Here is a 15,231-nt window from a genome sequence, read left to right on the forward strand (position 1 = left end):
TTGGGAGATGTGGGGTTGGGTTGGGGGCAAACAATGATAAAAAAAAAAAAAAACAAGTTTCAGACCTCATGCTGAGCACATAGTGAGGAGAAGGGGACCAGGGGGTACTGTCTTGGGATAAAGAGGGAACAGAAAACAGGGCTCAGTGTAGGGCAGGAAGGAGGGGAGAGAAAGATGAAATAAGTGGGAGGTAAGAGAGTGAGGCCTGTGTTCACTAAGTCAGGTCACTTTCATCAATCAAATGTCTACCTACTGACTGATGAAATGCAGCGTAACAGTGTCTAAATATGGAGATCATCTCATAAACAGAATAACTGGACCTATTTTGATCATTCTGAAGCTGAGGCTTATAACTTTCAGAAAATGCACAAGAACAGACAGAAAGTTATTTCATTTCGTCAGATTTCAGAGGAACCTTTATTTGGACTGCTCAAAGGCACATCTGAAATATTATTTTAAGTTCACATGCTCAATTGTGAATTATAACACCAGAGGAATGCTGCGTCGCTTGACAAACAATAGCTTAAAAAAGGACAAAATGGGTACAAAGGCTCCTTTTTCTCTCACTGCTTTGCTTTAAAGTGACACTCCCCCCCTCCCAAACACACACACACACACACACATCCCATACCACCATCAACACCACCGTACACTCCCTACCCAACCTCCCACCAGCCAAGTAGCCAAGCAAATTTGTAGTTGCCTGTCTGCACAGTATGAGTCTCATACATCATCTTGGCTCGCCCACAAGAGGCAAACAAAAGTACCAAGTCAACCTTGTCAGAATGTTCTGCTTGCAATTCAAACGCAGTCAGTTCGCCTGCTTTGAGTGGCCTCCCAGAGTGCACAAAGAATACACTCCTGATTTGATTTGCATTACATCAACCTATCAACAAAAACAAATGGGCTTCCAAACAGAGAAGCACAGATAGGTAGCAGTTTGGGCCATTTTTTTCTGCTCTGTACCAGTTCCTTTCAGTATGTCTGTAATTTGTGACAAACAAATCTCAAATTGTGACCAATCTCAGACATATTCAGTGTATTTATCTAATGCCTGTGATGGGCCTTTCATTGCCTATGCACAAGTCTAAAAATACTGCGTGAATAAAAATAAAGAGCTTTGCCAGAAGGCTGGTTATAATTATTTTCAAGTTGACTGGAAACTCTGCTCTCCGTCAGACCCGGACTGCACTGTACAAGTGCACCTGTCACTTGTGTTTCCTACAGAAAAAAGTTATCTTTATACTTTCTGTTACGACCAATCATACATTGTATAGAAACACCAGAATTACTGGGAATTGCAACATCTTTCTGATGTGCGTTTTGTTGGCCTTCACATCAATCACCACCTCTATCCTGACAAATGTGTTCATTTCTGGCTTTAAAAAACATCCCAAAAAGTCAACATGAAGGATCAAAGGTTGTTTTGTGACTAAAAATTGTTCCTATATTACAAAAATACATTTTTTAAAATCCCACAAACCCTGGAATATCAGAATATGTGTGCCACAAGGCAGTTAAAAACTTAAAGCTGGCTATATATAGCCAACAGAATGGAGACTGAAGAAGTCACTCAGATGAGTGATGAAACATTTCTCCCACTGAAAACACCAAGTCCAGATGAACACAATCAACTTTTTGGAATAGCTTCTAAAGATCTAGATAAATTCAAACATAGGTGACTTTGGTAACAACTAAGCATGTTCTGTGCAATACCAAGGCCACCCGTGTGGCCTTTGATCTCTGCAGCCATTGCCTTTCTACACCCAGCTAATATTCAATAAGGTCTTCAGCACTGTCAGAATGGAAAATAGGCCAAGCTTTGGCCCTCAAGGAGATGTCATGTCCAAACAGCAAAGGGCTGTTCGTGGGCAACCTGACCCCCAATTTGGGCCACCATCCTCTTACCAAAGGAAAGAGCTATGCATTAATTCATTCCTGAGCAAGAGGTAAAAGGCTAAGTCCACACTAGGATCTCAGTTTGAGGATTTTGCCCCCCTAGTGTGTATTGCAATTATAGCATCCCCTAGCGATATACAAAAGTGCACAATAGAGCACAACCAGGCAGTGCTGAGAAAAAAAAGCCCTCTTCTTGGCCCCAAAACGGCATAGTTTGTTGCTTGGGCGACAAGGCTTTGGTTCATTTTCACATTCTATCACAAACTCTCTCATACCTCAGTGAAAGCCGCAGACAGTGAACTCTAGTGTCTTCAACAGACACTGCCAGACACCCATGTTGGCAAATCAGTCCTTATCTAATTCAAGACTTTATAAGGACTTAAAATGACCCTGCTTGTGTTTCCCTTCGAAAGTCTCATCAGGTTTTATTTACCAAACTTGCTGAAAGGATAGCAAACATTGCCATCTGCTTGATTTAACACGAACTGAATGTCATTCTTTTGGGATAAGTGCATCAACTTTGCCTGAAATCTTTAATGGATTGTGAATGTTGTGGGAGCTAGGTGGGGTGGTGACAGTGTCCATATCACAAACAAAGATGGCTAAGGATGTGAAGGGCAAGCCAGAAGTTCTGCTTGAGTGCATCTAAATGCAGGATCTACCCCAAGGAGAGCAACCAGCCCCTCTGCAGTTTCAAAACCATGCTCACACCTCTTTGCCCTTGCATAGCTTTCTCTTTCTGTATCTCTCCCACCCCCCATCTCTTTATATGTCCAGCTGGCTGCGCCACAAAGACTGCATCTCCCAGCTCCAAATGATCCTTAAACCCCCACATCCTTTGTTCTGCTCATTTTCCCACTCCCCAGAGATGGAGTTTAACAGCAAAAATTAAAATGAGGAAAGGATAGAGGATAGAGAAAGATTAAAAAGGTGAGGTAGAGTGAGAGGGTGTGTGAAAATGAGAGCCAGGGAATACTGGCTTCTTCAAGGCCCAGACTTCAGGGAATGTAAAACCTTGAGCGTGGAGGCTGCAAAGGCAGTGAGGAGTTGGTGTAAATACCTTTTGCATTATGACCTTGAAACAGAAACTGCAGCGGAATATTCTCAAAAAGACCATTCTGTTGATAAGTAAAAGGAACAGATCCAAAAAGTTTTCAATCAAGTTAAAGTCAGCCAGCTAAGCCTCTTCTTCAATTTCACTGCTTTTAAAGACACTCGGTGGCACTTTCTACTGGGGCTAAGATCATGTTTTGCGGTATTCATGCGGTCAATTACAGCCAACAAGTCCCTCCAGGTTGAAAAGATTTCGGATCCCTTACCCCATCGTGATGAAATCCCCCCAGTTCCCCAGGTTGTGCGAAATCATGCAGTGGATTGTTATGCAGAAAAAGGACCATAGTATGGAGATGTGGGCTGGAACTAATAGGATTGGTTTTGATTCATTAGATTCTCTTTCATCGGCCTGGTTGGAATTCCACTCCATGTCTCCTCAGGCTTCACACTTTTAAAATGGAGGCGGGAGGGGGGTAAGTGTTTATAATTGAGCCTCTGGACTGCAAAAGCTCATTACTCTATGGAATCATCCGCTTATTGCGACCCTGTGGAATTGTGTGAATGCATCCCCCTGTTCTTCAATGTACTGACAACACTTTACACGATATGACATGATTGACTTATCCAACACTTACATTTAAATGTGTATTTAGAAAATCTTAGTTTAGAAGAGTATCATTGCTATCCTCAACAGCTAATCTCCAAGAGCGTGTCTGGAGTCTTTTTTTCCTAACCCAACTTTCTTTAATGTCTGTTCAACATCAGAGCACTCAGTCCACGTCTGTGGTCACTAGACACTGCAGCAGCAAAATCCTCCAACAACCAGCCTGCATCACGATCAGTTCTTGGTGTTCCCTGATAGCTGGGCATGCTTATGTTCAGCAACTGGTGCTAGGTTAAAGTAAACCCAACTGGCCTGTTTTACAGGCAAAAAAAGCTCTGCCTAATATAGTTACAAGGTTATGTTTTGCATTGCGAAGTCTAATTATAGTTTGCCTTGTCCTATTTAAGCTTTTTCAACTGTCCAATTTAGGAACGCTTCTCTGGAAAACACAAGTCATATTACGCCAGCATACATTTGAGCTTTAAAGCAAAAGAACAAAAGGCAAAAATAATCCACACAGTACTTTTTTGATTGCCAAATATATAATCCATGACTTCTTTTCTGGTTATCAGTCAAATTATAGACTTTTTTTTACTGGCACCACATGAATCAGATCCTGTAAAAACAAGCTAAATAATGTGGTATATCAACAGTCGGTCTGTTTGAAGAACTTCCAGCTTCAGGCAGCTGTAAATGGCAGATCGTGGAAAATTGAGCAATTTTCACTCTGGGCTAAATGTGCATCATGTACCATCACAATTATCAGTTACCGTACTTTGAGAGTACTGCAGAAATTAATCAGAAGCAAAAACTTGAGAGTCATAATCACATACTTAATTATTTATTTATTGTTGGATGAAAAAGTTGAATGACAAAGAATTACTGGCTTGTTCCATACATGCATCAAAATTTAAAGGATGTGGTCATTACTTGTGCTAAGTGATACAAAATATGAAAACTTGACCCAAATATATCAATTTATATTGTTGTATACAAAATCATGAAGACACAAACAGCAGTGCTAAGACAAAACTGGATCTTCCATTCACATGTGTTCCACAATCTATTGTGAAGGCAGGCTGGGGTCTTCAGGACTTGTCAGACTGGGTAAATCAGCCTGTGATTCAGGCGCCAACTCTAGTGTGTTTTTAAGGGCTTGGCATACACGGGTTCCAGGAAATGAAAGGGAAGCAGCACAAAGAATGCCACCAGAAAGATGGTGCTCACCACAGCCAGAAGCACGTAGCGGCCGATGAACAAGGTGTCCACTATCTACAGAGCAAAATAAAGTAAATCCATTAGAAGTTTGTAGTTTCTAGTGTATGGAAAACACAGGGTTATACATAAAGTTCCTCTATTAGCCACTAGATGTCATGGCAGGGCTTTCATAAAGGCTCAAGTGCAAATTTCTCAGTGAGAAATCAACTTTAGAAGGTCACTCATTTAACATTTCTTAAATTGTTCTATGGATAGTAAAACATTATCTGGATTTCTTTTTGTCGAGTTAAGCTTAACCTGGCTTTCTTTACCAACAACCTCATGACTGCTGTCAACTATGGAGGCAGAGCAAAATTGAGCATTTGACAGGAAACACAGTTTGATTTGGCTTCAGGTGGCCGGAAATCGCTGAATTCCCCAAATCGGTGCTGGATTTATTTATTTTTTGCAATTTTCACATTTTTCCCCCCAAATTCAGATTGCATTGCATATTCTGGCACAATCTGTGCTTTCACCTACTTCAGACAAGTTTGATGAGTGTTGTAAGCAGTGACATGAAGAACGATGAGCAATAATCAAGAGCACCTGTATCAAAGGAGTGGGATGGACTAGCATTTGTATGGTGCTTTTCTAGTCTTACTAAGCACAAACCACTGCTCCATATGCTATACATTTTCCCTTCATATACAGAGCAAATATGGCTCCACAATAGCTTTTAGTCTCTCTTTATGAAGAAGTGCTGAAAAAATGACTTGAAGTTTATTAGTATCTGTCAAGCCCTATTTGTTAAAAGCATCCATGGAAACAACAATGAGATCCTTGAACAGTAAAGCCTTTTCTGACAACTACATCACTCCATAACTCAGACAAGCCTGAAACATTTGGTTAACTGTGATGCTATAAATACATATAGTATTCAAAGATCTCTTTCTAGTTAATTTGGTGTTGGTGAACATTCAGTTTAGTTCGTTATATGGCAGATGGGAGAAAACCATGATGCAGGCTGTGACTCGCAGGCATAGAGACAGATCTATTTCTTGCTGGCTCTGGCCTACGCTCACTCACAGTGGTGAACACTTTGTGTGTTCACAGTGTTCACCACTGGCTGGCTATTAAAGGCAGCAGGTAGTACAGTATTCAGTATATAGTGTGATATAGTGTGACCTTCTATGGGTTCAGCCACTTTTGGGTTCAAACAGTAGACAAAAAATCCCTGCTGTACTCTTGTTTCTCTTTGCATTTGGAAACGATCATTTCCCCCATACTAATAGTTCACTATCTGACACTTTTAGTGCAATAATTAATTTGATGTAATGCACGGGTGTCTGTGGTAAATTGACCTTCTTTAACAGACTGCACAACAACCAGCTGCACTTTTTCATATTAAATGCTGTCTCTGAGTCCCTGCTGTTACAAAGCTGCCATTATATAAGCTTAGAGACTCTCATTAAAAGAAGTCCTGTGCACATTTAGAACTTATCCAGCCACACAGCCCGTTATTATCTTACACATAGAAAAATGATCCCAGATAGCATAACAAGAAAATCCGTTCAATAGGTGGAATAGGTTGAACATGCTGGAAGGGTCATGTCACTTTAAACCACTGGCCGAGAATTGGTCATCAAACCTCTGATGCTATGTTTGTTCACGGAATAAGCTGTGATTGAAAACATGTTTGTTGTTTCGCTCTCACACAACTTAATGCTGATTCGGGCTTCTCTTTATTTTGGAATCCTGCTGTTCCCTATCTAGACAGATGATCAGCAGGGACACCAACAACACAGCACTGCAGCTCACCCAAGCAACATGTCAATTAAGAGATGTGAAGCGAGCAAGATGCAGGGCTCAGAAAAACAACACATCTGCCACACTGATGATGCTGTTTCGTGGATAAGGGGAAGTTTGGATTTTTAAAATTTGCCATCAAAAAGATTCATCAGCACGTCATTAATGGCTGCATGTTATAATTTGGATCATGAATACAAGAAGACAAACGGAGAAAACGCCCTTAAGCTAAATAATGGGAGGAGAGCTGCAATTCTACTGCAGTCTTAAACAGGATTTCACAGAGTCTGCTGTGAAATGAGAGAAGGTGTGTGCGTGTGTGTGTGTGCACGCGTGTAAACCCACTGGTGTGCATGAGGTGGGGTTGATGTATGCTGTTTCTTATAGGTGCATTTAACACATCTCACTTTTTAATTTGCCAATTACGCAGCAAGCAGGAGCCCAAAAAGCGGCCCATGTTTTATTAATGTGCCACAGGACGCACAGTGTGAGCATGCAGGCGGTGGGGGAGGTGGGAGAACTATGGGGTGTGGTACAAACCACCCCCACTCCTGCTCTAAGACTGGCCTAATTGGCACTATGATATTTTACTTTTCTTTAACAGGAGGCTAGACATTCTTTTCTCTCACTTATCTTTCTGCTTGCAGATAGGTTACAAAGTTTTGTGTGTCTTTGTGTGTATTAGCTAAAAATGAGTGTACATCACAACATGATACAAACACAAAAAGTCACTAACTGTGCCCAGTAGATCAATTTATTACCTTAACATGCATATCTGCCTTCATTTAAATACCGTTTTGGATCCTACGGGGGAGGGTAGATGATCTGTTTTCTACAGGTGTTACTACATACTCCAAAGAACGGAGATGAAGACGTTCTTCACGCCTCTTTTTCTTCTTTTCTTTTCTTTAAGCAATTTGCGTCTTGCTATTATAATATTTGAATTCTGGTGGCATCTTTCTGTTTTGAGGTTTTTGTAAAAATGATGATGAGAGAACCCTTTTTAGGACTTGATTTTTTAAAAATCTTTATCTCAAATCATGGGAAATAATGTGCGTCTCAATAATGACTTGAGAAGTAAGAAAACCTGTGTGTGATAATTAGTCAGCATAGGTTCATTTTATTTGGAAACCTTGTACAGAAATCCAGGAAGTCTGATTTTGCTGCCTCCCCCTCTCTCTGTTGTTGGTCTGGTATCTGCCTTTGCACAAAGGATATAAAACATGAGCTGGCCAGAATGCTGCTCCGCTCTGCTATTTCTATGGGGTGGCAGCTTGCTTGGCAGATCTAGCCGGCTTATTGGCACGACCCCGAGGCAGCATGGGGGAGTGTTTGTTCTGTGTTGCTGCTGGTCTAAGATAAAGCAGACCAGGCCTTTTACGACAAGCACATGCACAGAAGTGCACACACTGACACTATTTACAGGCATACAGTGTTGTGCAGATACTGCCTTACATTACAGTAAAATTAAGCTTTCATTCTGCATCGGCTGTTTATATACACTCACTGCATCTTAAAGCTAAGTAGAACGTAGATCTTTAATTAGTACAAATGAATGTAGCGAATGCTTTACTTTACAACCCTGCATGATCAGAGCTTTGCCATTTAGAACTAAATATAACTCACCTTTCTACATAATAACACCGTCTATGATAAAATTGTCTTTGAGAATTAGGATTGCAGGCACTATAATTAACTGAATAAATAACATAATGTATTGAACATGAGATAAACATTCAGCTAAAGCTTGCTGTTAATTTGTGGGCTCTAAATCCTCATTTTTCCCTCTGCACCCAATATATTGGCTGGAAATGAATGCCACATGGCCTTACATCAAGACTGATGACATCGCAGACCCCCATCATTTCTAAATGAACTACATTATGTTGTCATTAAGCAGGAAACACAAGTAGGGACACACCAATTGTAAAGTTCTGGGACCTTATTTATTTAAAAAAAAAAAGTACATCTGATTTCTACAACACATGTACACATACCTGCATGCATTGTTCTCTTAATAAATCTGACTCCGACTGAACCAGGTGTGGATGAACCTACTGATCAGGGGCTCTTTTAGTCACGTTGCCTTCTGTCTGTGACAGTGCAGGCATTATGCAGTATTACGTATGAGTGTCACCTCACTACTTCCATGCTTACAGCAATCAGACTCTCTGAGCCACAACTTTCTATTATGATTAACTAAAACTAAAATAAAACTAAAACTAGATGTTGAAACAAAGGATTTTAAATAACTAAAATAAAAAACTAGATTCTTAAAAAAATTAAAACAAAAAATTCTGTGAACTTGGAAAAGGAAGTAAAATAAAATTAAAAATTAAAAAAGGAATTGATGGATGTGTTTATTGCGACTGCTGATGTCTATAAGACTGTGAGTCAACTGCTCGAAAAAAGCCATTATACAGAGTTTTTTGTAATAACTGTACTGATTTTCTGAACTGAATTGTACTGAACTATTAAAACCAAACCAGAAGCAAACATTTTTTAATAACAAAAACTAAACAAAAACAAGCAAACCATACTCTGGCAGGCTAACTGAAACTGAGCAGCCTCCTAGTAGATCTACCTCTGTTATTAGTTTGAAAATCCTACGTCACTTTGTTCTCAAGTTATCACATTTACAAATTTGCTTGTCCACACTGCCCACCCAGCAGGGTGACAGCAGTATCAGCCTTTTACAGTTGAGGGATACTAAAAAAAATTTAAAAAATACAGAACTATTGAATGTCTAGCCTAGCCCACAATATCATAAGCACTCAAATATATATGGTGTAGTGTAAAGAGTGCTGTCAGTGGCTTTATTGCCAAACTATAAATTTATTGTGCATAAGTGTGGGTTATAACAACATAAGCTGTTCATTTAAACCATTTGTCATGGCCACCAATGACTGGCTCTTTCTTATTTGCTCTAGGGCAATGTGATTCACCTCTTCACCATCTTTGTTACCAGTTTACTTGTCTGCAAAATATTCTTACATGTGTGTCACTCTTTCCATACCATGTGTTTTCAAAAACTGCAATCTCTGTGTGAGAAGACATGCAAGTTTTTATACGACATTACACTGGCCAGCTGAAATACATCAATGTGAAAACATTTGGATACCTCAGTGAACATTCAGCACTTTATTTAAAAAGGTTTACATGTTAATATCTAATCTTGTTTTTATTTATCTCTGGGGGAAAAGTGCTTTAATCACAGCTAAACAACAAAAATGAACCTTGTTTTATGTTCTAACTGAGGAAAGGGTTACCCCACCACTTAATAGCCAGTTTTCCCCCTTTGACTTGGGCTAAAATAACTTCAGAGACGCTTTTTGTAGTCATCCAGCAGTCTCTGACATCAGTCTGCAATATAGCAGAATACCATCAGTGGTGGCAGACTCTCAATAGTCATCTCAACAATTAATAGGTCTTTACAATGCCACCCCAGGACTCTCAATTTCTTAGTTTTCAACCAGTTCTTGGTGGATTTACTGGTATGTTTTAGGTCAGTGTCATGTTGCAGGATTCAATTCTGCTTAAACTCTTTAAAGATGCCCTCAACTCATAGCCTCAAATTCAGCTACTGGTGAAATATTATTGGTGAAAATCAGCAATATTTACGTCACGGGAAGCCACTGAGATGAATATTGTTCAGTATGGTGGATAACTGCAGTACTGATCTGTGACTGATCAATCAATGCATCCCTAGCTAGGTTTTATAATAATAGCAAATGTGTTTTTGTTTTAATGAATACATTTTCAATAAATGGTATCGTGTTCTGTGTTTTCCTGACATCGATTTTGCAGCAGATTTACAGTAAAAACTAGTGAACAAAATGATGAGCAAAATCATACTAATTATTATTCCAGGTGGCACATGAGACTTGGAGTCGAGTTGAGTTACCCAATAAACAAAGATACAGACACTGACACACTCTTTAATATTATGTTAACGTGTCTGTGATTAGTGAATTAAGCTCACCTCTATATCTTTGAAAGGCAGAGGTGTCTCTGGGCTGCGGGGGAAAAACACCAACACCAAAGTGATCGTGAGAGCCAAGAGGAAAACAGGAAGAACTCCTAACCTGAGAAGACACATGGGATTCAAAGACAGAGGATTGAGGATGAGGTCTCCACTACTGAGTTAATGATCTGTAAGGCATGCAGGGTTACCTGGGGCTAATGTCATCATAGCCAATAGCAATCTAAACAATGGCAGCCTTTATTGTGGTTTTCAAAAGTTGTTAACTTTCCAATCAAGTAAATAGCACCATGTTTCACACATTTAAACTTTACTGTAATTGCACAGTGTTTGGTGTTACAGGAGTTCAAATTTTACTGACTTTAGTGGTATAATGGTCCAATGTTGAGTAATTGCACAAATGTTAATCAGCAGGGAGTGCAAGGTGTATCGCTGCAGCACTCAACCAGTGACGCAGCGTGTGTTTTGTTAAAACTTTGATGGAAAAGTTGATTTTTGCTGGTCTCACTGAGTAGCCTATAAAGCAAAACAATGTCTCAGCATGTCTCATGGTGACTGTGCAAAAATCCCTTCCCTTGGTGTTAATTAGATTGTTTTTGAGCACTTAACACCTCCTCTGTCCCTCGCCTCCTCTCAAACATCCAGCTCCAGCCCTTAATGATATTTGAGACATTATAATTTTTGTAATTTTAACCCAGCTGACGGGGGTGGGACGTGGCCGCAAGTCAGTGAACTAATAATGGCATTAACGCATTAAGTCAACATTAACATACGGTGCTTTTCTCCAGGGACCAAAAAGCAGGTATAATAGGGCACTTAGGAGGCAGAAAAAGGAAAGACAGAAATCTGGAAATGACTCTACGAACTATAAATTTGGGGACAATGACTGGTAAAGTGGCTAACAGAATAGAGAGACATAAGGTAGATATATTGTGTGTGCAAGAGACCAGGTGAAAGGAATGCAAGGCCGAGAGTATATTGAAGTAGGAGTAGTCATGAAGGATGAGCTGCTTCATTGAAGGGGGGGGAGTAAATGTATAGAGACAATCAGGAGTTGCACCGTGTTTTTTTGTTTTTTTAGATCTATAGAAATGATATAATAGGGTTCCAAGAGAGGAACTGTGGTACTGCATGAGGACGTCAAGAGTGACAGAGAGGTATGTGAGGGTGGTGCAGGACATGTATTACAGGTATTATAGGGATTACAGATGGGGTCTGAGCCCCTTCTTGTCTGCATTGGTGTAGGACAAGCCGACAGACGAGGTCAGGCAGGGGTTTCTATGGACTATGATGTTTACAGAAGACATTGTAATCTAAAGTGAGAGTAGAGAACAGGTGGAAAAGAGCCTGGAGGGGTGTAGGTGTAGACCTGCTATACATCACATACATCTGGCTGTAGAGACGCCAGTGCTAACAAAATGACAGGAGGCAGAACAGATGGTGAAAGAGTTGAAGATGCTGAGGTTTTTTTTTTTTAGGAGTGACCAGGACGGACAAAGTTAGAAAGGCACGCCTGACAATGTTGGGACATGTACAGTGGAGGGACAGTGGATAAACTGGATGAAGGATGTTTCAGATGGAGCTGTCAGGCAGGACAAAAAAAAAGATCTTCGGCTTCATGCATGTAGTGAAAGAGGACTGAAAGACAGAGGAGGATGGTAGGGAAAGGCTGAAATGGAGCCAGATAACCCGCTGCAGGTCCCTAAAGGGAGCAGCGGAAAGCAGAAGACATTTTTTGGGATTACACTGTGGTTACTGTGTGATGCAAAAGTATGCCGAATTTACAAGGAAGCCTCATTAGTGGTTACAACGTGTTATCTCCTAGGTGCACTGGAGCCCAGCTATGAGACAAGTGGCGCGCATTTCAAGGAAATGCGGCGCCCATTGAGATAAATGTTATCCCGGCTTTTCGTTATAAATATTCCTATATTCCATCAGAGTTAAGCCTGTGTGTGTGCTGTTATGCCACTCACTTTGCGGACCCTGGCGCTCTCAGCAGCAAAATCCCAAACACAAGAGCAACAATCCAGACCGCCACAATAACGAAAACGCCGGTACCGACTTCAAGGACAGTATTTGCCATTTTAAAGCAACGTTTTTAAGGGAGCTAACTCGTCACACCGAACGCCCAATCCTTTGTATTTATGAAAAATGCTAATTGTACACTTAACAACGCTGTGCGGTATCGAACTACCGACAGCTGCAGCAGCTAAAGGTAGTCGAGACACTGCCTTACAAGTAAGTTCGCTGTCTCTACTAGCGCTGAGACAGAAGGCTTTAAAATATCAGGCCGACACAGTTGCGAACTAATGTTGCCAGCTAACTCGCCATTTCTCACATAAAAACGAGCCGAGCATCGGTTAAGCCTTTTATTTTTTTTCTTAGCATCGGTTAAGCCTTCTCTATGGCTTCATCTGCTTCCTGGTAACAACAAACTGTAATGTAATTGGGTAAATGAGCCAGACGACTAACCAATCAAATGCGTCGTTACTTAAGCGTTAAGCCCCACTGTGAAGCTGCCACACAACACCAGAGAAGAAGTAGAGCCTTCTTATGCGAATGTCGAACTTTACCCCATTTATTCCGAGGAAGGGTCCCATTTTACAGCCAGGTCCTTGCATTATAGCCAGGCCACGTTTCAGCGCCTTATGTTAGGTTCGGCTCACTGAGGTAGATTTCCTTAAAGTTTATGAACCGGCGGTGTTTGAAACACTCATAAAGTCTTGTATGAATACTTATCTGAAGGTATCCCCAGAGTAAGCCCAAAGGAGTATTAGTATTATTCAGTCTTGCACAAAACACATTTAATTCAAGGGATTATCACACGTGTCCATAAAGTATCCCGCCGTATTTTAAACTCCTGTTTTTATTCGTAACAATATTCTGCTCCTTGATCTACAAAGTGTATTAATAGTAGTGACTGAATGTCTCACGTGCACTCCGAGCTAAGATTTATCATGGGTAATATTCATGGTGACCAACAGGGGGCTAGCCAGGTCCGCGATTCAAAGGCATGTGCATTCTAGCGCGCGTGTGTGAGAGAAATTATGAATATGTCGCCTTATTAGATATTTACATTTTTTTTAGAGCAGTTTAAACCGCTCTTTGTGTTTTGCCTGTGCCTGCCTGACTTTCCATCGGGCGATTTGATCTTTTCTACACTTTCACTGCAATCAAACAGATTAAAGCGCACACAAACGTCTCACTTTCAATGTTGTATCAAAGTGTCCAGGAAGGGGCGATTCTGGGATTAGACCTTGAAGGGGGCTCAGCCCCCTATCATAATGACATGCACAGACTTCCTTGCAATTAATATTAGCGGAATATTCTGTTTGTAAACATGCGCTGCTGTCCTTTTCCCCTTTACAACCCTCAGTTCAAAGGAATGCACATTACAATATTACATTCAAAGCAACCCAATTAGTTGGAATGAATAATCACAGTTTTCCATATGAAACACCAGTCTTATAGCGGGCAAACTGAAGGCAAAGACTCAATTGTGTTCAATTGTTGACCAGAAATGACCACGGTACATTAAAGAACTATACAAAGCAGATATGAGAAGAAACATGCACAGCCTTTTGTCACTCTCTTTTTTCAGTCTCTTAACCACGTACAGGCAGTTCAGTTTACTTCAATTAAATTGCAATTAAAATTAAAACATTAAAAAAAAACATCACTCTGCCACCCCATACACCTGGAGTTGGTAGAGTTTATTTTACACTAAAGTTTCCAAATTCATGCAAACCCTTCATTTATTCTGCAGGACACATGATATCAGGTCCCCTGATCCAAGAGTGGAGAATAGATTTGTAATGGCATCCATCCTGTTCAAGCTATGTTTAGCGATGGGAACCCTATTCAGTTCGTATCAATTAATATGTTCTATTTAGAATGTGAAATCATTATTAATGAGTGTGAGCAAAGCAGAAGCTACCATGGCTTTGTAACTTTTGTTGGCTTTCACTACATATTCACTCTTAGCTGTTTTCTCTCTGTCTAGAGGTCTGCTTTGCTGTAAACAAACACTGCACCCCGATTTCACCAGAACAGAAATAGGAAATTGATAAAGCACATGCATATATACCAGCAGACCTAAGGCTCAGAAAGCTAAAATTAGCTAATAGACTCTAACAATCTAGCCTACATTAACATTTTTGATGGTAATGACCCTGTTTTATCAGGACAATTTACACTTTTCCTTGCATGTTTACATATTTAGGTAATGTGTGTTTTCAATCTTCACAAGTGAGTGGTGTCGTGGAATGACCTCTTCATCTTCTTTCTGTCAAAATAACACAAATCTATTAATAAAAATCCACACTGTTGATGTTGAAGCATGTATGAGTGCACTGTAACATCATGACATTAAGAACACTGGATATCTAAATCTGTGCTTGTTATAACCTGCACTGTCTCCAGCAGACCAGGTGGGAATATAAATGCAAAATTAGACAATGATAACAGAACATTTTTTAGGGGTTCTATGTCCAAATTCAGGGGTGCTTGAACATTCCCGATAAAGAAGGTCTAAACTCAGGTCTTTTCTGTTTGAACGAAGAACTGTAATCAGTGGTAAACCTGAACAAGTGAGGATATAACAAAAAGAACGAGGATAAGTGGAGCTGTGGTGACTACAACTGAGACATTTAACATTGAAGCAGCTACCTACAGCTGTAGCATAGCATAG

At 40.3% G+C, this 15,231-nt stretch overlaps 1 protein-coding gene across 1 annotated transcript; it reads right to left on the reverse strand.

Moving 5' to 3' along the window:
• Positions 1–4,388: 4,388 nt before the first annotated feature.
• tmem218 (transmembrane protein 218) lies at positions 4,389–12,958 on the reverse strand. Its single transcript, XM_085419976.1, has 3 exons — positions 12,515–12,958; positions 10,542–10,644; positions 4,389–4,828 (listed from the first exon to the last, which is right to left on the reverse strand). Exons 1-3 carry the CDS (start codon positions 12,622–12,624, stop codon positions 4,694–4,696), a joined length of 348 nt encoding a protein of 115 aa, XP_085276102.1. The 5' UTR covers positions 12,625–12,958; the 3' UTR covers positions 4,389–4,693.
• Positions 12,959–15,231: the final 2,273 nt, after the last annotated feature.

This window comes from Rhamphochromis longiceps, linkage group LG10 (genome assembly GCF_057381845.1).
Source record: "Rhamphochromis longiceps isolate RC_006_pf linkage group LG10, R_longiceps_female_GT1.1, whole genome shotgun sequence".
In the NCBI taxonomy this organism is placed as follows: Eukaryota; Metazoa; Chordata; class Actinopteri; order Cichliformes; family Cichlidae; genus Rhamphochromis; species Rhamphochromis longiceps.